Source organism: Triturus cristatus, chromosome 4_1, assembly GCF_964204655.1.
Source record: "Triturus cristatus chromosome 4_1, aTriCri1.1, whole genome shotgun sequence".
In the NCBI taxonomy this organism is placed as follows: Eukaryota; Metazoa; Chordata; class Amphibia; order Caudata; family Salamandridae; genus Triturus; species Triturus cristatus.
Window position 1 is genome coordinate 102,461,755 of NC_140585.1, and position 23,693 is coordinate 102,485,447.

Below are 23,693 nucleotides of genomic sequence, written 5' to 3' on the forward strand. Positions count from 1 at the left end.
GACTTACTCTCGCTGGGTGAGTCCCTCAGACCTTGCTGGTCTGCACCGCTGACTTTCTTCACTCTCCACGAGACTTGCTGTTGCCAAGGCTTGTTGGCGCCAATCCGGTTGCCGACACCTCAGTAAGCTGCAGACTTCATGGGACATGCCGAATCCAGCTCCTGGTCATCGTCGGCGCCTCCTGGACCTCGTGGCCGAAGAGTCAAGACACCCGTGATCACCTGAAATCACCCGACTGCTGTGGGCATCCAGCTTCCTGGCCCCGGGTCACTGGCAAGTGACTTTGAACACTGTCTCCTCTGCTTTCAGGTCTTCTTTCTTCTGAATCCAGCCTTGGATTCCACCGGACACTTCTCCTGTCTTCACAATCAGCAAGTCTTCTTTGGCTCCCATTGAAAACGACGCCGTGACGCGACACCAAAAGACACCTATGCACCCGGCTTCCCTGGGTAAGGTAACTCGAGTACTCCGGTGCTCCTTGTGTGTTGGCTCTATAACTACTTACCCTGTAAGTGACTGGCTTGTAGACTCTCCCGAGGTATCCTAAAACTTTAAAATTCCAACCGCGACTTGCTCCATTGAAGTCTATTGGGATCCGCGGCTGTGTTCTCACACTGCATGAGTCTCCCGTGGGTCCTTTACTTACCTGCCTTAGGTGGATTAGTGAGGCCCCAGCCCTTCTGAGGACCTTAGGCCTTCTCCATTCTCAAGTCGTTCTTCTTCTACCTCTTTTTTAGTATATGGTCTGGTACGCCCCTAGGACCCCAGCCATATAAGTGCTTAACTTGTTGTGAAATGTTGATTTGTGCATATGTCCTTGACTTCTAATCTCATAAAGAGATTAGTAGAGTGTGTTAGAAATAAATACTTATATATATATACACCTGTGTGGTGTCCTTTCATTTAGTGATTCAAGAGATTATAAGGTGAAACAAGCTGCTTTACATTCCTCTAGAGACTTAGCCTGAAGGGTGCTCTCCACAGCTACCACTAGGATAGCTTTCTTTAAAAGGTTGTCTACCATAAGAGTCGAATTGTACTGGTGCAAGGTGGCCACTTTAACTAGTGACCAGCATATACCAGGCCAACTTCTCACACCCAACAATTAGTGTGTACGAGAGAACTCCTTTCTCAAATAATTTGTAAAACCGGATTCCATATTGTAACTAAAACATACAAACATTTTTATTAATATTTCAAATCCACATTAACCAATCCAAAAAATCAAACCACGCTATTTACAGAAATATAATAATCAACCTTTATGGGGGTCTTGCACATAAAATTCTAGTATACTCTTTGTTAGCCTCCTAACATCCCCTGTATAAACACAACTGCCCCTTCTTAGAAACAGCTCCGTTAGAAACCTTGGCTCTGAATGGGATTTCTGAAATTGTAAGTGTCGGTGTTCTTTATCCCGTCTACTTCCTTTGATGCAATCGTCTTCAGAACAGGATTCTTTCATATTCAGTTGGTAACAATAATCCTTATTTATTTCAACAAGCGAGGCCTCTATAAATACTTTGGGTCTCATTATGATCTTGGCGGACAGGATTAGTCTGTCACAAACGTGAGGGATTTGCCATACGCCAAACTACAATCCCATTATATCCAATGGAACTTGTAATTTGGTAGACAGGATATCCGTCATGTTTGTGACGGCGTATCCCTTCTGCCAAGATCCCAATCTGGCCTTACATATTATATCAGAATACAGCATTTTGAAATAATCCCAAGCTTATACTGCAGTACATACATATTCACAAAACATTAGCATTTTTACTAGTTCCTTTGGTAAAGCTATTTTCAGAGTTCTCAAAATCAAATTATTCAAATTAGCATAGTGTACAACAGCTCTAATAAATATATTAATCGATATGGAGCATAACTATCATAATATACACATATCTTCTAAAAACTTCGAAAATTACCAAGTGAATAGAATGGTTCTCCCCTATTAGCAAGTCCTATTAACAACTATATAATGTGAACCCCGCGTCGTTTGAGAAGGCACAAGTCAATCAATTTCCATTTACCAGCCCCAATAACACAACTGAACCATAAAAATAGCCTTTTCGTATTAAGGTCAAACATGAAAATCTATTTAAATCAGGCGGAAAAACAATACAACCTCGGCAGTCAACTGATCCATATGGGCGGATACCTCTTCTTTGAATAGGAAGTTGAAGGAGGCAATTGTTTATACCACAGCTGCAATGCCAAATGTGTGCTTGTGAAGACTGTGGTTGATATGGAAGTAGGAGTAAGTTTTGTAAGTGTACAGCTGCTGCCTTTAGGATGTTCTTGTTGGTAACTCTGTTGGGTTGGTTTAGAATCACACACTGCACCCACGCAGTGGGAGATCAATGCTGCGGTTGATTTTAGAAGTTGGGAAACGCAGACCACCAGCCGAGAAAGACGTATGACTTGTTTCTATGACCTGGCCATTCACCCAACCTTTGTGAGAGAGACTAGTGCTGGAGTAGTGTTCTAGGCGCCCTGCTACACTCCCCTTAGTCTCTTGGGAATGTAGCAAAACTGGTGGATTTTAAAACAAGGAATCACCTTCTGCAGCCGTGAGAGAATATGAACACTGTTTCTTACAGGAGCTGTTCCACAGTTTCCCCATTAGGACATAGGTAGGGTTGGTGGCTTGAGGAGAGGATTTTGCTGTGGGAAAGAATAGTGATGCAGTTGTTCCTGGAGACCGGCCCTGCTCCTGAAGGCAGTCAGTGAGTGCGGGTTAAAACATGCTCAATGATAGCGGACATTACTGGTTTTGGTGGCCAGAAGATGCTCTTTGCTAGATCCTGGTGTCTCTTGGACACAGATACTGTCCACCTCTGCATAGGCCTGTTCAATCAGTTCCCTGACATCCATTGTCACCGGCAAGCACCTAGATGTGCACAGCTCCTGCAGGAGGGCCTCCTGGTTTGTGATCTTTAGCACTTCCTCCTGGAAAGAGAATGGACCAGTCACTGTATTAAAAAGATACCTCCTTGGTCAGGAAATGAAACACACAGAGCAGTGGACACTGCAGTCTACAATAGATAAAACGATGCAGCTCAAGTCCAGATGATACAAACAGGAAGGATTTGTGAGGTGCAAGGAGGAGGAGAAATGAGGAAAAGGACAGTATTGACAAATTGGATAACAAAACAGAGGGTAGTGAAGGGAGTTTTGAGTAGCACTAAAACAGTGAAGGTTGAGAGAGAGGCCAGCGTAGAAATGGTTAGTTGTATTAGGACAGGGAAGTTTATAGGTGGGACCAAGTAAAGACAACCCAACGGATTACAGAGATGGAAGATCTAGAAAGTCCAGGAAAAGAAGGAAGAGAAGCCAAGATAGGGGTACTAACAGACCAGGCGAGGGAAGGTTAGGGACCAGTAAGCAGAAAGGAATCAAGACAGAGTAACATGAGAGGATACATAAAGTGAGAGCACAGATACAATGCACTGGTGGAAGGAAAATAGAGGTATGCAAGTTGGTAAGTAAATATACACTGTAGTAGAGTCAAGGGAAACCAGGAGAGGAAGGTTCAGACAGACTGGGGAGGAATGATCAAGGAAAACTAGAAAAAGAGCAGACATGAAAGGAGGGAAGAGAGAGACTTGAAGGAAGAGGGACAGTATAAAGTAAAGAGAGGGAAATTATGTATAAACGCCCCATTCACCCAAACATAAGCCGTGGTGTTGATCCCGCCAGCACTTGCCTTTGCAGAACTCCACGACAGGAACTCACAACCTCCAGGCAGCCCAATTCACGATTGTCTTTAAATTTGAGAAGGGTGCTGCGTGAACACATTTCGGAACACAACGGGTCCATTCTGTACAACTAAGAACCATCTACAACTAGATGTACAAAGAGCTAGCAAAATTGTTTTACTGCTTTCTCAAGGCCTATTTGGCTGATTAACCTACGCTTCAGACTACCCCCTGCCCACCATAGTCAACTGTGCAGTCTGGAGCATGCTTATGCCTCAGTCATCAATGGTTAAATATGTAAAACTCGTGGCTATCCATAGGTTGTTCACATATATAAACTTCAGTGCCTCTGATTGGGTGGGAGAATGTTCTCTTATGCGAACATGCCACACTTGCCCCAACCAGCTTTTAAAGCTTACTCCCAAGGTCCCCACTCTCTCCCTTCCTCCCTATGTGTGTACTAGTCTGTCTGATGCTTTGGTACATTAGCTACCTCCATAGTTACCCTAGTGAAGTTACCATAAAGTTAAGTTTGGGGAGAGAAGTTGGCCTAACGGCTAGGGTGGTCGGCCTCAAATCTGGGGAACAGAGTTAGACGCACAACATCCTGTGATTCTGGGCAAATCACTTAATCTCCCTGTGCCTAACAAAAATGAATGTGTCCTCATGTAACGCAACTGGTGCTCGTGTGTAGCGCTCTGATACCCGATACTTGCGGGTCAAGTTTGCACTATATAAAACTCGGTAATGATAAGTTTCCATAAGCTTCCCCCCACATATTGCTCTTCCTTGATCTTCAAACATTTACAAGGTCTCCACCGATCCTCCTCTCTACATATTCTCCACGAGCACCTGACTCTTTCCACAGATCACACTCTCATATTTACAATCCCTTCACTCACTCCCTCCCAAAGGAAAAGTCTTCCCAATGATGCTAAGACTGTTCACGGCTCACAGTGCAAACACCAGCTCACCTGCAGCAGGGGGGCATCAAAGCTTGCCTTGGGGAGCTCCATAGAGAGAATGTTCTTAGCATTGTCCAGTGCCTGTGGAGATCAATGACAGCATGTTATTTAAAGGCACCAGACCAGTTAATGATTCTTTGAGGGTGGTCATTCTTTCAGTGAGTGATGAATGACCACAAATTACCACCCACTGCAAATTAAAAATATGCCATGACCTTTGTAAAACAGGACCAAAAGCAACACATAACTTCTAGTTCAGAAGTAAATAAAGATGGAAACTTCAAAACTTAGATTTATTGCAAATCACTACTTTTTAAAACTCTTTTGTAAAACCTGACCCTAAAGGACTTTGACACTAACCTCTAGACACTGTGATACAAAAAAATAAGGGAACTGAAAACATTAAGACATCTCTAACCATTGGCTCTTTCCAGTAGGCATTTCCCCGCATAGAGACACAGACAAGATCTGCTAAATCGCCAGTGCAGTATGTAGATATAACAGACCAAAGATTGCTCTCTGGACAAAGGATGGTGGCAATGGAACCATTAATACTGAGGCCTTGATTAAGAGTGCCTATTTAATTCCGAATGAGTGATAACTAGTTCTCGACTCCATCTGATCTGTGAGATACACAAGAATGCTGCAGATCTGTTGTATTTCACGCAGAGAGTTTGGCTGTTGAAAGCAGCAGAAATGTTTAGGTGAAACACTGGGGAAAATGAGGATTTACTAGTTCACCCAGTCAATTCTCATTTCTTTGTGGGATCTCAGAGTCCTCATTTAATATCGGTTAAGCGGCATGTAACCCAGATGGGACACCAGTGGCACAAGAACCCTACTGGACAGTGCACATTAGACCAGATACTAAAGAAGATAAGACCACGTATGTGCCACAGCAAGAGTGCGCCTGTGAATGTGGCATCGAAAGAGGCACCGAAAGACAGTGTGGCACTGACCAAGCAGTTGAAGCGCTGGGACCAGAAGCAGAAGATGAGCCGGTAATGGTGGACGCCTCGGCTGATGAGGATCTTGAATACGAGGTACCTCAAAGGAAACCCAGATTAAAAACAAGCAAAGTGATGATGTCTTTGTGACACCGATGAGCTGAATTCCACCAATGCAGAGGCCCCTGCGCTTATAGACATGTACCATAGCATTGACGTATACGACAGTGGAGTATTACTCAATTTCCAGCAGGTAGTTCATGTATGGGCACATAGAATAGGACATACAGACCAGCACATTCACGTCTAGAATGTCCCTGTGACGGAGAGAGACAGAACGGATAAGTCCATGCTGTGAGAAGGAAGGGTATTTTCATGTAATCTGCTTCAAGAGAATCTCCATTTAAATCATAAGCACTAAATAGTCCCACCCACTTGCAGATTTCTGGAGAACTTCTTTGCCTTACTTCAACACAAAAAGTAATTTAGCAGCTACAAGGTAGGCTACATGGGCCAATTCCATTAATTTGCCTTAAAAACATATTTAAAAACAGAAAGGTCTCCCTAGAACAGTAGGTGACATTAAAAAACCCTCTTTCAGAAACCTTTTTTTTTTTTAAACTAAAAGGAAGGGAAAAAATAAGAGCAATGTAGTAAAATAGGGTGCAGTTATGTTAGGCTGAAAAGTGACGCTGTGTCTTTAAGGGCACCAAGTCCAGCTGTAACCCACCATGCCCCGTAGTTGGCACTTGCCTTGGTAATGTTCTACAAATGCAATAAGGGATCAATTTTATGCAGAACATTTATCATCATCTTTTTTCCTTTAAACCGGGAGGAAGGCCAGTTGCTTATGATTTCAATAGAGTAAGAGTCCAACCATTGATTTATGTTCTGCTCCTTGTTCACACTCCCTATGGCATCCACGCGTTCCGGCTGTCAAGCAGCCTTGATCACGATGCAGATCGCCATTTTTTTAAACATCATATACATTTCAATACATACATAAAAACAAACAAAGGACTATCCCATTGCACGTCTCAGCCTCTGAAGTACATTTCACGGGGGCCATTTTGTAATGTTCTAAACCCAAAGCTTACTCTTTTCATTATCATTCAAGTGCATTTTAAAAGGCAATGATAAAAACAAAAAGTTCTATACAGCGTATTTCATCACTGTTTTTGACTTAAATATGTTATTTAATCATTTGCAAAGAATGTATACTTGAATCAATGCAACAGAGTTAGCTAGTTCAATATATTTGGTCAACCCTTAATTGAAAGACCAGTACGGCTTTGTTAAAGTGCCAGTGTTCGACTTTCACAGTGTTCCCATACAGTACTACTTTATTTTTTAAATTTTATTTGCTTTTTTTGAATTTTATATTTTTTCTATAAGTAAAAAAAGCATTTATTTTAGTTTTCATGTATATTAGAAATTCATATACCTTTTAAAAAAAACGAAACTATTTTTAGGAACACGATTAAAAATGATTAAAGTGCGAATATTTTAAACCCTAAAGTGCAGGCTATAAAGTGCATGTGTCCTGTTTCCTCCTCAATTCTTTCTTATTCTCAATTTAAAAAAACAGATGTTTTGAATTCTCAGCTCAGTTTATTCATCATTAATATAAACAGGTAAACAAATCTTCATCAATATTCAACCCATTGGGCTCCTTGCTGTCCATTTCTAACATGAAGTAGGTTTCCAATTTGCGGAGTTCTTTCTCTCTGTCGCCTCCCCTTCTCTTCTTGGGAGCCTCAGCTATACAGCTGTACCTCATCATATCGGGATCACTATTGTATTCTCTCTCAAAATGACTGGTGACAGGGTAGGATCTATCATTATTAACAATTGCCCGTCTATGTTGTAAGATCCTTTAGTGTGCAGGCAAAGTGGTGCTCCCTACATAGACCTTTTCGCACGGACACTTCAGTATACAGACTACACAACTGGATTTACACTTTAAATGGCCTCTTAATCTCATGGTTCTATTAAAAGGTGTTTTAAAGTTCACTATATTTTCTACATGTTGACAAGCTTTGCATTTAAAGCACCTTCTAAAACCATCCTTTACTGTAAGCTATATATATATATATATATATATATATACATATACATACACACATATACAGGCACACGCACACCACCCTGCCTGAGCGTATTCGGGCTCCAGGAACCCCTTCTCGGGGGCCGAAATTTAAATCATAGGACTACCCAACTGGAGTACTTTCTAATGGTTAATTAGTGGTACTACCTAACTGGGTAAATGTCTAGTGTATACTCACTACAGCTGCATAAAGGACTACGAGATAATGTCTCTGGTGACCTTGTGTATGTGTGATTTTGGCAATGTGATTGTTCCTCAAGCGCCTTCATAAGGAAATCAGAAACAAAATTTATCCTCGTATAGAGAAAACGACGAGACTACAGACAAAGAGTTGAATCTCCACCAAACAAGGGTGCTTCCTCTTAATTATATGAAGTAAATGCTTATTTATTTGGTGGAGATGTCCTCATACTCCTCTACATCAAGAAAGCGGCATCAAAATAGGAAGAAAATGCGCTCGGGCCCCTTTGGTAAGTTGAGCTGTCCATCAGCCTCGAAAATGGCAGGACGCCTTGACGCCTCTGGGCAAAGTTGCGCATTATAAATCCCTGTTCAATCAATCAATCAACACTGTTTCCTACTAACTTGGGCGGGGCTAAACGGGCAGAGCATCTAGGTGATTTGGAACCTTTCCATAGCAGCACTTAAATAGGAGAACCATGGACTGTGCTCTCAGACCATGGCACGACAAGTAAGAACCTACTTGTCTTGAAAAGTCACTATTGAAGAGAATGCGCTCCAATAAATCAACAATGTGTTCACCTCAATCAAGGACTTCAAATCGCATTTCAATGTTTAATTGTAGAGAAGACACTTGCTTTGCCTTTTTTTTTTTAAAGTAGAGGGAGTACCCCCGTCCCCCAAGTCGGATATGGCCCCAGGAAACTAAACCATAGGCCTGTTTTTATTAAAAGTGGGTGCCCACGGGAGACGCGCGAGCGAGCGAAACAAGATGGCCGCCGCCCGCTGAGCTCTGCTCGATTTTCCCCGTTTTTGGATTTAAAACGACCATATTCCAGTCAGACTTTCTCCCAAAATAAGTTCGCTGTAATCTAAAAGCGTTTAATGCTGTGAAGCTTTTCCAGGTCTTCTCATCGGCGGAAGTGGTGTTTTATTCCTTCCTGCTTCAGCTCCCAGCCCTGCTTTGAGGTACTGCCTGGTTTGTCTGTCAGGGGGGCGAAGTAAGTGCTTAGGAGAGGGCCTGGCTTTGGCCTAACCACTCCCACAGTCAGTTTTAGCTGCTGAACCATTCATTTTTTAAAGCTTTTCTCAGCAATTATTATATTATTTTCAAGTTTTTCTCAGCAATTTTCATTTTTATTATTTTTTTATTCCCTTGCAAGTTTATTTCTTATAACAAAAGCATGGATCATAAAAATGCACAAACACCTTATAACAAAAGGAAGCAACAGGTTTCTCATCCTCCTGTTAAATCTAAGGTGGTTGAGTCAAGTGAACCTTCTTTGTCTCTAATTCTTGACGAGATACAAGCACTTAGTGCTAACACGGACTCATTTGCATCAGAGATTAAAAATGTGCGCAAAGACATGGCTAGTATGTCAATAAAAATTTCTGATAATTCAAATAAAATACAGGACAATAAAGTTAAAATCGATGCTTTCAATCCACTTGTGGCGAAAATCTCTCCTATGTCTGCTCTCCTTCTGGATATGGAAAATCGTCTCAGACAAAATAATTTACACATTTTTAACTTGCCAGAGGTTGTTGAAGGTTCCAATTGCAGATTATATTTGGAAAATCTGATTCCTGGCCATCTGAACATCAAATTTCCAGAAAAATTTGAAATTGAGAAGGCGCATTGGATTCCATCACATCGTAATCCTCGCCACACAAAACCTCGACAAATGATTTTTAAGGTTCTTCGCCACCATCATTTGGTTTTGATAAGAAAAGCAGCACGAGAAATTCCTTCTTTGGTGGTCAATGGAAATAAAAAATGTATCCACCAGGACTTTGCTAAAGATACTGTTTCTTTTGCTCTTCGTCCTCAGCTCAGAAGTCTTGGATTTAAATATGGTCTTTTTGACCCATCAACAATGTGCATTTGAAAAGATAATTTCTCTAAATCCTTCCAACGACTTGAAGATTTAAGATTGTTTGTGGATCAACATTCGCAGCATTCAATGGATACTCATCACTCTGCTACCTGAACATTAGTTTTACGCATTTGTCTGACAATTTTGATGGTTATATTCACAGGGTGCTCCAGCGGTTTCAGTCATGCTTGTAAAGTGTGTGTGCATTTCATTCCTGTTATTATGTTTAGTGTTTGTCGTTTTTCCTATGTTTTGTTTGTTTTCTTTTTTTCCCTCTCTCTCTTGATCACCTGTTTTGGAGTTACTATTTTCCTATCTCTAGCTACACCTTTGTCTCCTCTTCTCGACCTTCTTTTTCTTTCTTTTTCACTATGGCTAGTGTTCATAATATTAAAATAGTTTCTTTAAATGTCAATAGGTTACGTCATCCTGTTGAACGTACGAAAATGTTAGATTATTTGGGTAGGTGTAAAGCGAATATTTGTTTTATACAAGAAACCATATTGATGACAACATTTTAGATTATATAAAAAAAAATGGGTTGATAGTATTGTCTCTTCTCCTGCAAATGGCAAAACAAATGGTGTTGCTATCCTTTTTGCAAAAAGACTACACTGCCAAATTCTGAGCAAATTTTCAGATACAGATGGAAGATATGTTATTGCTAAAATTAAAGTTCATGATTCGGTTATGTTTTTATTAAATTTTTATGGTCCTACTGCTGATTATCCTCACTTTTGGTCTGTCCTGACAACTGAAGTTCTCAAATTGGGTAAAGTTCCTCTCATTGTTGGAAGAGAATTTAATGTTATATCTGACCCCTTATTAGATAGACTATCTCTTACTAAATTTTTACCTCCTAAAGTTTTTTTTGCTTTTAAATCATTTCTTCAAACTACAAAGCTAGTTGATATTTGGCGATTACATTTTCCCACAGAAAAAATGTTTACATTTTTTTTCTAACCCACACAATTCTAATTCTAGGCTTGATTATCCATTAATTTCCAGACAATTAACTTCATGGTCACTTCTAATATTGGTAATATTGATATTTCAGATCATGCCTTAATTTCTTTTATTTTTAAATTTAATTCTAATGTTACAATGCAATCCAGATGGAGAATGAATACTAGTATTGTTCTTAATTAACAAAACAAACCTAAACTCTTAAGTGCTATACATAATTACTTTCTTCTTTACTCTGAAGGCTCTACGTCTATGGTGAATAGATGGGACGCCTTTAAAGCTTATATTAGAGGTGCTACTATTTCTCTTATGGCCCATGAAAATAAAACTTTTAATGCAAATATTAAAAAATTGGATAAACAAATTGCAAAATATGAGAGACTTTTTATTACGTCTAATGATCCTCAATACAGATTCAAATTACAGAAACTTAGATATGAGTTTAACTCAATCCTTAGCAGAAGAGCTGGTATTCAGCCTTCAAATTCTAAAGCCAAATTTGCTTTTAATGCTAATAGATCTGGAAGACTTTTAGCCAATTATTTACACATAAAAAAAAAAACACAAATAAATTCAATTCACGGCTCTAATGGTAAAATTGCTCTATACCAAAATGATATTGTTAATGAATTCCTGGATTTTAATACTACTCTGTATAACAAACCTAACTTTGACAATGCCTCCTTAATTGATTCTTTCTAATCAAATTGTGATTTACCCAAGATTTCTCAATCAAATAAAATTCAACTTGACTCACCTTTTACTCAAGATGAAATTTTATTAGCCATAAAATGTCTTAAAAAAAATAAATCCCCTGGTCCCGATGGTATTCCCACTGAGTTTTATAAAGAATTTCAATTACAGCTTATCACTTTTTTTGGTTCTACGGGAACTACTACCGGTTCTTTTTCTGAGGCTTTAATTATTGTATTAACCAAACCTAATAAAGACCCTACCCTTGTGTCAAATTATCGTCCTATCTCTTTAATAAACCAAGATTGTAAATTGTATGCCAAAATACTTGCTTCTAGATTATCCTCTGTGTTAGAATCTATTATTCATCCAGATCAATCAGGTTTTATGAAGAATAGATATTCTGCCAATAATACAGAACTCTATTGCATTTTATTGAACTGGAATCCACTTTATCTCTGCCAACAGGAATCCTCGCATTGGATGCTGAAAAAGCTTTTGATAAAATTAACTGGCAGTTTTTATTTCATACTTTATTATCATTTAATTTTGGTGACATGTCTATCCGTATGATTGCTGCTTTATAATCTACTCCTACTGCTCGTTTCTTTATTAACGGACACATTTGTAATCAATTTTCTCAGGTACAAGATTGTCCCCTTTCCCCCCTTTTATTTCTTCTCAGTATCAAACCCTTACTTGTTTCTATAAGAAAATGTGATAATATTACAGGAATTAAATATCAAGGATGTTATTATTAAAACTTTAGCATATGCTGATGATGTACTGTTATTTATTAGTGATCCTTTATCCTCATTCTCTTCCCTACTTGAAATTTTGTTTTATTCCACAGTTTCTGGATATAAGTTAAATACTAATAAAACGGAATGCTTTCCTTTATATATTTATTGTACTCCTGATATGACACCCATGAATGATATCATTTGGCAAAAAGATGAATTGAAATATCTTGGAATTTAGTTCTTTTCATCTATGAAATCAACAATATCGCTAAACTGTGACTCCATCGAAAATTATATTAAAGATAAAATATCCAACTGGTCTTCACTTCATTTTTCATGGTGGGGTAGAATGGATTCTATAAAAATGACTATTGCGCCAAAAAAAAATTACACTCTTGCCATGATTCCCACTCAATTTCCTTTAAAGTTTTATAAAACTGTAGATAAACTCCTCTCCAAATCTTTTTGGAATAATAAATCAACTTGTATCAGTTATTAAAAAATAAAAATACCCAAGTTTAATGGAGGCTTTGGATTACCAGATTTCTTTTATCATCACACAGATTTTATTTTAAAAGAAATCTCTATTTGGTTTAACCAGTCTTTTTTAATTAATCCCCATACTTGGCTTTTAATTAAAAACACTTTAATATAACCTTTTCCATTACCCACTTTGTTGACTAGGTCTAATAAAACTCAATTTTTGCATAAATCTGTTATTTTAAAATCCACCAAGCTAATTTTTAATGATTTGGATTAAATGTTTCAATCACCTATATCTTCTACCAAAGATATGTCATTATGGTATAACCCAGTCATAAAACTTAATAGAAATGTTAGATTTTGGTCTTCATGGATTAAAAGCTGGTATTCTCTACCTTATGGATGTTTATTACAATAATGCTTTTTTATCATTTAAAGTTTTGCAAACAACATTTCTTTTACCTTCCTCTGAGTTTATCAAATAAGATTCATTATGTAACTATTTTAGATTAATTTCTCATAATATTCCTTCTAATGTTAAATCAGACTTAGCAATTTATATTCAAACTGTTTCCACTTTACCTCATGGTGTCTCTATACTATATAAAGAAATGTCAATCTCTCAAGGAACCAACATTAATGTGATTTCAACATTATGGAATAATGAACTTTCAATCTCTCTATTGATACATGGAAAACTATTTGGCTTAACAGTATTCCTGGTTGGTTACCTGTTTCGCTCTATCAAACTAACTCATATTTTATATAACTGTTTATGGACTCCATTACAATTATTTCAAGCTAAACTTCTTCCGTCTTCAATGTGTTGGCACTGTAATTTACATACTGGTTCATTACAGCATATGCTTTATGATTGTCCGTTTGTTTAAAAAATTTGTACTGAAGTTTGGGTTATTATAAAAAAGATATTTAATATTCATGAAGATGATTCATTCAAATTGATAATCTGCAAATCTGTTCTTTCACAAAAAGTAAATAAATTAGAAGGTAAACTTTTCAATGTTTTATTGTCAGCAGCTTTAAAATCCATTACAACATGTTGGAAAGATGTTTCATTATTATCTGTTCACGTTTGGTTGTCCTGGGTTATTTTTACTAGAAGAGGAGCTCAGTTAACTTTAAATGGTATTAATCATAATTATAACTCGTATCATTCTTTTTGGAAACCTGTTGATATCTATTTATATTCTTAAATATGTATATATTTCAAGATATCTATTATTTTAATAATCCAGTTTTCAAGTTTTAGTAGCTCCTTTTCGTCAATATTATAATACATTTACAGATGCTCCCTCCCCCCCTTCTTTTCCTTTTCTATAAATATTATATTTACTGTTTTACCTATTGCAATTTAATTGATGTTCTCATGATTTCTCTATTGTTATTTGGTATTTTTTCGGTACTATTTTTTGTATTGTCTCTTGTTATAGTTGATTTATTATGAAATTTCAATAAACTATTTTGAACAAAAGAAAAAGTGGGTGCTCACCCAGGACACCTACCTTTGGGGGATCCAGGGGGAAGCACCAGGGCCCCAGGGCCCCTGCAGCACCAGCCAGCTCCCTGCATGATGCGGGAGCAGGCATTGCTCCTATCCGGGCAGCTATTTATGCTGCTCCCTCTGGGCAGGGCAATATATTGATCTGTTCTCATGCCTGTGGGCAGGGAAACAGATATCCAGTCCTCTCCTATCCAGCAGGAGCATTTTCAAAGCTCCTGCCCGCTTGGAGCAGGCTTTCTGTGTGCTCCTGTTTGGTGGGAGATTCAAAAATGTTCCAGCCAAGCAGGAAACTACTGTGTCCCAGGGGTGGGTGCCCTGGACACAGCAAGTGAGCCGGCCCTGGGGCATGGGGTCCCTGCAGTCATTCAGGGTTCAGGGAGGGGGACCCACCCATTAATCGGTCTGCGCTGCCTCAGCCTCCCCTTTTTATTTACTAATTAGCCCCGGGGATAGGATCCCGGGGCCGATTGAGGCTCTGGGAGGGGAGCCCACCGTCTCTTCATTAAAGTAATCGGCCGGCACAGCCCCGCCTCCCATTTTTATTTACTAATCAGCCCCGGTTGATGGGGTACCTAGGGCCTTCATTGGTTTGCGAGGAGCCCCCTCCTTAAAGTAATTGGCCCCTGGGCATGGGGCCCCCTAGGCCTTTGAAGGATCGGGGAGTGGGGTCTCATCCACTTTGTTGGACATTTTGGCCTGGGGGTTGCTCCCCCAGGGCCTACAATGGTACGGTGAGGGGGTTGCATGCCCCCTCCTCTTATGGAATGCGGACCCAGGGGAATGGGAGTCTCACCACTTCAACACTCAGTGTGACAGTGACATAAAGCAACAAACACAGACACATTTTATCTGCATGAACAGAGAAGACTGGCTTAACAGACTAATATTGACACAAGCTATAGGAATACCCGTTTCCCCACTACTAAGTTCTGCACTTCTAGGTATCTCTATAATTTTCATAAATCCTCATAAGAGGTCTATACTATACACAACTTTTCCTTTCCAGTACCACTAAGGTATAATATTGGTCTTCTACTTAGCAACACTAAACAGTAGGCTCTGGAATATGCAAAGACTGCACTTAATTCTTGTAATCAAATACACAATTTGCTGCACAGAAGCAGTGGATTCTGTGAACTTTGATGTTGAATGCTGTCTTCATGTTGAAGAGACCCTCAACGTATAATGCCACCTCCTTTTTGATGCTAAAAGTATTCTCAACATTGAGCCAGCCTTGGACACTGAACATGTTGGACTAGTACCTCTTCTAGACTTTGAACTGCTCAATGTCAACCAGGAATGGTGCCAGCCCTTCATTTTCCTGTCGCCTCTTGGATCTCCCTCTGTGACAGTCCTCACAAATGGGTGAGGAACACTGGTAGAGGGAATGCCTTCGCCTCGTGCGTGAGACCTTCCTGCGCTGACTGAGAGGGATCCCATGTGCTTTGAACATTCTTCCTGCCGATGAAGCGAAATCTTATTATGCTCCTGTAAGGTTCACCTGCCGAATGGCCTGCAGTACTACTATTTGTGAAGTGAGAATGAGGAAGTCATAGGACGCACAAGCCATGGGCATCTGTGCCTGCCATTGTCCTGCTACAAGCAGAGAAGTTCACAGAAAGGAATGGCATTATCTGACAAAGGAAAAATCTTTCCTGGCTGGAAAAGCCTGAAAAATACTCTAAACCTTAAAGGACATTGATTAAAGGCAATATAAATAATGTCTGGAAGTTTTCAAGAGAGAATATACAAAATAGGGAGAGCCGAGGGCGCCAGAATTCTGTCACTAAGAGCAGGAGAAGCCAACTGCCACCTACAGGGCATGAAGAGATTTTGAAGGGCTGGGAGCCCGCAGAGGCACGGGGTCGCTTTTCAGATCAACATTATTGCCCTCTTTCTTTTCCCTTCACCTACTTCAAAAAAGCTTACCAAAGGAGGCTTGTTAAATGTCACCTACTGTTTTAGCATTTTTCTGTTTTTAATGTATTTTAAAGAAAATTACCTGGCCAATATAGCCGACATTACAGGCTGTTTAAATAATTTTTTGTCACTCAAACATTTCTGGCCCATATTGAAGAAAGGCAGAGATGTAGCACAGAAATGTATACTTTGGAAAAAGTGTTCCAGATCTAGCATGTGGGTGGGACGATCCAGTGCTAAGATGATCGATGGAAACCAGTCGAAGGAGAAACTGAATATTGTACAACGCCGAAGTGCGCAGTACAGCGCCACAGACGCCGGTAAGGACATTTAAAGTCTCGGGGCAAATGTCATCTCAGCATTGTTCTATCCTAAGTCATCAGAGAAAGACAATGAAAGAAACACTATTACTGACCCGGGAACATGGGACGTTCCCTAGGGAGATGATGAGAGAAATCGTAACTAGCCAGCTGCGCTGTGGCCCACCTAGGCCAACAGAGCTAGGAACGTGCACAGTTTGAATATTTATATGTTTCCAAAAGAGTTAATTTGTACCTGGAGAGTCATAGTCGTTGACAGCTAAATTCACTCTGTAGAGGGTTCTAAATAGACCTCTCACAGTATGGCACCGACATGGCTTTGTATGTGTTGTTCTTTATGGAACAAACTACACAAAGGAGGGTTTACAAGTCCTGGACTCTTAATGGCGATATTGCTGCAAGATCTGCCCCTCAGGGAGAATATGATATAGTGTACCACTGGGGCAATCATGTCTATAGTTAGATGGTGCGGGTCTTCGAGGACGATTTGATATTAAACAGGCGTACCAACTCTGAAACCGTATTTCATTCGCATTGTTTATCATAATTTGCAAGATTAATGGAATTTACCATTTTGTAGAAACCAATTCATATTCTAATCTTTTTCTGTGTGAAATTGCTGTTTGAAATTAGTTTAAATGTGTATATGGTTTTAATCGACAAATTGATTCTCTCTATTGATTTTTCTACGTTTGCTTATATCCGTTTTCTTTTTATCCCACAGGGTGTGGGTGTGAAGAGGTGTGGGTGTAGGTGTGTGGGTGTGGGTGGGTAGGTGTGTGGGTGGGTGGGTAGGTGTGTGGGTGGGTGGGTAGGTGTGTGGGTGGGTGGGTAGGTGTGTGGGTGGGTGGGTGGGTAGGTGTGTGGGTGGGTGGATGGGTAGGTGTGTGGGTGGGTGGGTGGGTAGGTGTGTGGGTGTAGGTAGGTGTGTGGGTGTGGGTGTAGGTGTGTGTATGGGTGTAGGTGTGTGTGGGTAGGTGTGTGGGTGTTTGTAGGTGTGTGGGTGGGTGTGTGTGTGTGGGTGGGTGTATGTGTCTTTCTGTCTGCATGTTCCACCAGTGACAGTAGCCGTGATCAGACCAGGCCTGGTAACTGAGCACATATCACAGTGCGGTGTGTTCTGTACCCTGCATCCTTCACCCAAAGAGTGAACGTGACCTGGAGACTGTGTGTTATCGCACCCGGTAATGTCTGACATGGCAGGTTAGGGTAGCTGTGATCTGAGCTGGTGTTGGTTGCTACATGAATGCTGTGAGATTGACCCTGCTTTGTTAAGCTCTAGCACAGATTGTTTCCTTGAATAGAAGGTGCATGAAATACAGGATACATGGAGTGAGACAAGAGAGAGTCAATGGAAGAGTCCATTATCAAGTCCAACTACTCTGCACTATCTTTAACGAAAGATGGAGGTCTGTTTCATTAGTCCTGGAATTCAAATATGTTTCTTAATAATATAGATGCCGAGCGTTGACCTCAAACCTCTCAAATTCCTGCTTTTCATCTAGACAAACGAGACGACCAGCCTTGGTGGACATCATCCAGAGCAGAAGGTCACGGCAGCAGTACGTTGGCAGGGAGGGTCACTTACCTCCCCAGAGTTGTCGTCTTCGTCATCTTGTTGACTTTTCAGGATACGGATCTTCTCCTGTAGAGTCTCAATCTCTTTGCCTATTCGCTCCAGATCCTGCACGGACTCGTCAACTTTATCCTTCCATGATCAAAAGAGAAAAAGGTGATGCAAACAAGAGTTAGATGCTGGTTCCAACAGGAAGCCTGTGCTTCAAGACACAGCGCGACTCCAGAGAAAGCCTCCCTGCCTAGTACCATGGTATGATGAGGTGTTGTGTCAATAGACAGCACATTGCTGTTAGGAATACACTGTGCCTCTCTTTAATTACTGGGGGTTGAAACCACTGTCAAGGTACAGATTATAAAGAAAAAAATGCTTGCATTATGAATCCATATGAATTTCCTTTTTTTAAAGGCAGCATGACATGGAGAACGTGTGGAGCAGTCGATGTTCTCTAATCAAGCTTTTATAGCACAATAGAACAGGAGCTGCTCTGCACATCTACATTACCTCTAAACGAATTTGAAGGCCAAAACAGACACTTGAACAGTGATGTGTTGCCAATATTTTATTTGGCAAATGGGGACTGTTAAATGGGCAGGCATTTGTAATACGATACAACCAGAAACAGGCAGCACATCTGAATCCAGGAGTCCACCAATACCCATAAGTTGCCTTGTAGTGGGTGAGGATGCACACAAGTAGCCCTAACCATAAATTAACTCCTCCTTTGTTCACAGCGAGGGGGGATGTGGTGGAATAGTGGGTGCATTGGCCTGAAAACAGGTATTGGGTCCTGTTATTTTACACTCGCCCACCTGCTCAAGAACAAGCTGCACGGACAGGAATATATACCACACATAAACCCATGCAGAGATGCAGTGTGGTCATTGCTCCCTCCCTACTTCTTGCAATCAAAATGAAGGCCTGAGTGAAGAAAGATTATCTACTACAACATAGAGGGAGAAAGTTGTGGCTGCCATTACAGGACACAGAGTAGGTTCCTGTGTCCTGAAAAACAAAATGTAAGGGCACATAAGGGGACAGGCACCCACCAAATGCAATGCTCATAATTCTCACCCTTAATGATTGAGATGAGTTAGACCTGAGAGCCTTAGGGTTGTCATCCCCCCAACTTTTTACCTTCCTCCTCTACTTTTCTGACCTAATATTTGGTGGTATTAGGACTCTTATCACTTTACCACTGCTAACCAGTGCTAAAGTGCTTGTGCTCTCTCCCCTAAACATGGTAATATTGCTTCATCCCCAATTGGAATATTTAATTTACTTATAAGTCCCTATTAAAAAGTGGTAATATGTGTACCCTTGGCCTATAAATTAAATGCTACTGATGGGCATGCTGCACTGATTGTGCCAACAGTAGCCTTTCAAACCTGTCTCAGGCCTGCCATTGCAGAGCCTGCTTGTGTTCAGTTTTCACTGCCACACTGTATTAAGGCACACTCACTGAGAGATTATGGAGGAACTATGCATGTCATAATGGCGGACTGAGTAAATAGATAACATTGAGCATAATGCAGTCCGTTTCCGTTTACAGCACTTTTTCCTGTCCAGTGAAGAGGAAACAGGAGTGTTTTAATTGTGGTGAAAAGGTTTAAGGGAACACTATGGCATTGAGAAAGGCATAATTGCTGAAACGCATCTGCCAAATTAAAGTGAAGACTGAACTGCAGAGTGCTCGATGGAGGAGAAGATGATGGAGGAGGAGGAGAAGATGATGATGGAGGAGGAGGAGGAGGAGAAGGAGAAGATGCAGGAGGAGGCAGTATATTATCTACTGGCGGTCGCCAGTAGATAGTTATAGTTAGGACCGAGTTTCCATAGGAAATCTCAAAATTCTATTTTGAATAACTTTGGCGCCGATTGACGAATCCTCGCGAAATTTTCAAAACTAATGGGGCGCTCCGCTCCGCTCCTACCCTGAAAGTCTCGGGGTGATTCGTCAAGCGGGGGCCGAGAAAAAGGGGGGGTCCCAAAACGCGTTTTCCCCATGGATTTTTCCATAGGGACTTTAGTCGCAGCTACAGCCCGAACGGCTGAACAGAATTACGTGAAATTTGGCAGAGAGGTAGCCATAAGGTCCATGAAGTGCCTTTTGCAGGTTTGGTGTAAATCTGTTCAGTATTTCCAGAGAAAATAGCATTTAAATCAATATATATATCTGTGTGCGCGCACCTTGCCGTGCGCGAGCGCAATTCTGATTGGTTGTTAGATCTTAGTAAACATTCGAATCGGTTGAAACCAGGAAGTGTCGGCCGCCATTTTGTCTCTCGCACTCTGAGGGGGTGAAAAACAAATGTGGAGAACGTGAAAAGGGGGCAGGGTGGACAGTTCCTGACCCCCTAGCCGTGGTCAGGGGGTCCCAGAAGGACCCCCAAGGGCCCCCAATTTTTTTTTTTTTTTTTGAATAATCGCCGAGTGCGCGCACCCTGCGCGCACCACCCAAACGGAAAAAATTCTGCGAAGTTCGCGCAGCGTGCGCGCACTCCGCGATTTATCGAAAAAAAAAAATGTATTTGGCCCTTGGGGGCAAAGCGCTCCGTGCGCGCACGGCACAAACTGCGTAAAGTTGGAGCGTGGTGCACGAAGCGCACTGTGTGCCCACCGTGCGCGCACGGTGCGTGAAGCCCACCGTGCGCGCACGGTGCGTGAAGCGCTCCGTGCGCGCACGGCATGAACTGCGTAAAGTGTGCGCGCGGTGCGCGAAGCGTACCGCGTGCCCAACGCACGGTGCACGAAGCTGATGACATATGTGTCTTTCTGAAAAATAAATATTTGTAATATATGTATATCTAAAGATTAATGGAAGAAGACATGGGTAAATAAGTGTATAAATACAGTGATGTAATATCTGACGTCATCAGCAGAGGATTGCGGTCGCGTGAGTTATAGTTGCCTGCACCAACTATAACGGGGGAATTTCATTGGTTTTTTACGAGGGAAATGCCCAGCTAACTATAACATGTGTGAAACCTATGGTTTTTTAAGTGAATATATATATATATATATATATATATATATATATATATATATATATATTCACTGAAAAAACCATAGGTTTCACACACGTTATAGTTAGGAATTAGCATTTAAAAAACCTTGCAAATTCACTGAAAAAACCATAGGTTTCACACAAGTTAGAGTTAGCTGTACATTTCACTCGTAAAAAACCAATGAAATTCCACGTTATAGTTAGTGCAGGCAACTATAACTCACGCGACCGCAATCCTCTGCTGATGCTAATACTGTATTTAGACACTTATTTGCCCATGTCTTCTTCCATTAAATTTTAGCTATACATATATTACAAATATTTTTTTTTCATAAAGACACATATGTCATTAGCAGAGAATTGCGGTCGCGTGAGTTATAGTTGCCTGCACTAACTATACCGTGGAATTTCATTGGTTTTTTACGAGTGAAATGTACAGCTAACTCTAACTTGTGTGAAACCTATGGTTTTTTCAGTGAATTTGCAAGGTTTTTTAAATGCTAATTCCTAACTATAACGTGTGTAAAACCTATGGTTTTTTCAGTGAATTTGTACGGTTTTTTAAATGCTAAGTTACTTTACGCCGTTCGTGCCGTGCGTGCCCACTTCACGCAGTTCGTTCCGTGCGCGTGGTGCGCCTTGCGCACCGCGCGCCCACTTAACGCAGTTAGTGCCGTGCACGCACGTTGGGCACGCGGTGCAATACGCGCACCGCATGCCCACGTTAGGCTGGATGGGCCATGTACGCACGATGCCCTTCGCGCGCCGTCCGCACACGGAGGACATATTATGCGCTTCGTTCTGAAAGAATTTCTATTAATTGTTCTCTTATGGTGACATATGCCATGCACAAAAGTTGCCCTACGAGCAGTTTTTGCACACGGGGGGGGGGGGGGTAAGTATGGATTTTGTTTTTTTTTTAATTAATTTTTTACCGTACACGTACGGTAAGCGTATTCGCCGTTTTTTCGAAGAAAAAAAAATATATTTTTGGGCTTTCCATGGCCTTCTGGCACACCATAACCAAGGCTAGGTGGTTAGGAGCTGTCTAGCCTGCCCCATTTTTATGATATCCAACTTTGTTTTTCCTCCACCCCTCCAAGTGCGAGAGAGAAAATGGCGGCCGACACTTCCTGGTTTCGACCGATTCGAATGTTTACTAAGATCTAACAGCCAATCAGAATCGCGCTCGCGCACGGCACCGTACGCGTACGGTAAGCTTACCGTAAGCGCACGGTAAGCGCACGGAGCGTTGCCACAGATATATATATTGATTTAAATGCTATTTTCTCAGGAACTACTGAACAGATTTACACCAGACCTACAAAAGGCACTTCCTTGACCTGAGGACTACCTCTCTGCCAAATTACAAGTAATTCTGTTCAGCCGTTCGGGCTGTAGCTGTGTCTAAAGGTCCTATGGAAAAATGCATGGGGAAAACGCGTTTTGGGACCCCCCTTTTTTCTCAGCCCCCGCTTGACGAATCCCCCAGAGACTTTCAAGGTAGGAGCGGAGCGTAGCGCCCCATTAGTTTTGAAAATTTCGCGAGGATTCGTCGACCGGCGCCAAAGTTATTCCAAATAGAATGTTGCGGATTTCCTATGGAAACAGGGTCCTAACTATAACTACCTACTGGCGACCGCCAGTAGGTAATATATATATATATATATATATATATCTCTCATCTGATCAAGGTTCGGACGAGCCGAAACGTTATGGCGGCAAAGCAATAAAGAAAACTCTACTGATACCTTTGTGGTCCATGTTTGGAGGCAATCCGGCACCTGTTCCGGAGTGCTCGCCGCAACTACTGGTGGTAAATCAGGAGATATATATATCTCCTGATTTACCACCAGTAGTTGCGGCGAGCACTCCGGAACAGGTGCTGGTCAGTTGCCGTGGCACCACGAGGATATATACAGCTCAAACCCCACTCATCGATCAAGTGAAGAGACCGCACTACTTTGAGGGTGAAAAACTCGGTACTTTATTTAACGAGCTAAGCAAACAGGGCGCGTTTCATATGATTACTGATTTCTTTCGAGCAGTTTTAGCATCTGACATTATTAAAAACAACAATTCATCATTAGTTGCAATGTAAACAATATCACGCCCTGGATGGGCTTTCAATTCATGATTTCTGTATGCAGATTTCACCGATTCAACCTTTGATATCGTCAATTTTCGAGGTGTTAAATTTTTGATTGTTAAGTCTTCCACTGTTAGAATGAAATCAGTAATCCTATGTTATGCAGAATGATTTACAGTGAATTAACATATGTGAATCTTTGCTCATTCAGAGCGTGATAGCTAACTAAATGAGAATCGCATTTTAAAGCATTGGAATAGCTGCATATCTCTACATGGATTAATGTGGTAGTAAGGAACTAAATGCGGACCCATTACCATTCAAAGATGGCAGATAATATTTATGCGGTTAGTCCGTTTTTATTGTAAATTGCACCGGAAGCACTTTATTCAATACAATGTAAAAGTATGGCGGAACCTCCGTTGTTGTTTTCAGTTGGAAAAAGGCACGAAGCTGAAACACGTCCTGTTTGCTTAGCTCGGTAAATAAAGTACCGAGTTTTTCACCCTCAACGGAGACTCTTCACTTGGTCGACGAGTGGGGTTTGAGCTGCGTATATATACATGTATATAATATATACCAAGTAATAAAATA

At 41.0% G+C, this 23,693-nt stretch overlaps 1 protein-coding gene across 8 annotated transcripts in view; it reads right to left on the bottom strand.

Moving 5' to 3' along the window:
- Window positions 1-1,160: 1,160 nt before the first annotated feature.
- CENPQ (centromere protein Q) overlaps window positions 1,161-23,693 on the bottom strand; it is a 227,049-nt gene continuing 204,516 nt past the window's right edge. For all 8 annotated transcript variants that reach the window (XM_085651752.1, XM_085651751.1, XM_085651749.1 and 5 more), the window contains 3 exons: window positions 18,016-18,135; window positions 4,679-4,750; window positions 1,161-2,955 (listed from right to left, as the gene is read on the bottom strand). In XM_085651752.1, coding sequence (XP_085507878.1) covers window positions 2,755-2,955; window positions 4,679-4,750; window positions 18,016-18,135 — 393 coding nt within the window. In that variant the 3' untranslated portion in view covers window positions 1,161-2,754. The remainder of the gene's footprint in view (window positions 2,956-4,678; window positions 4,751-18,015; window positions 18,136-23,693) is intronic.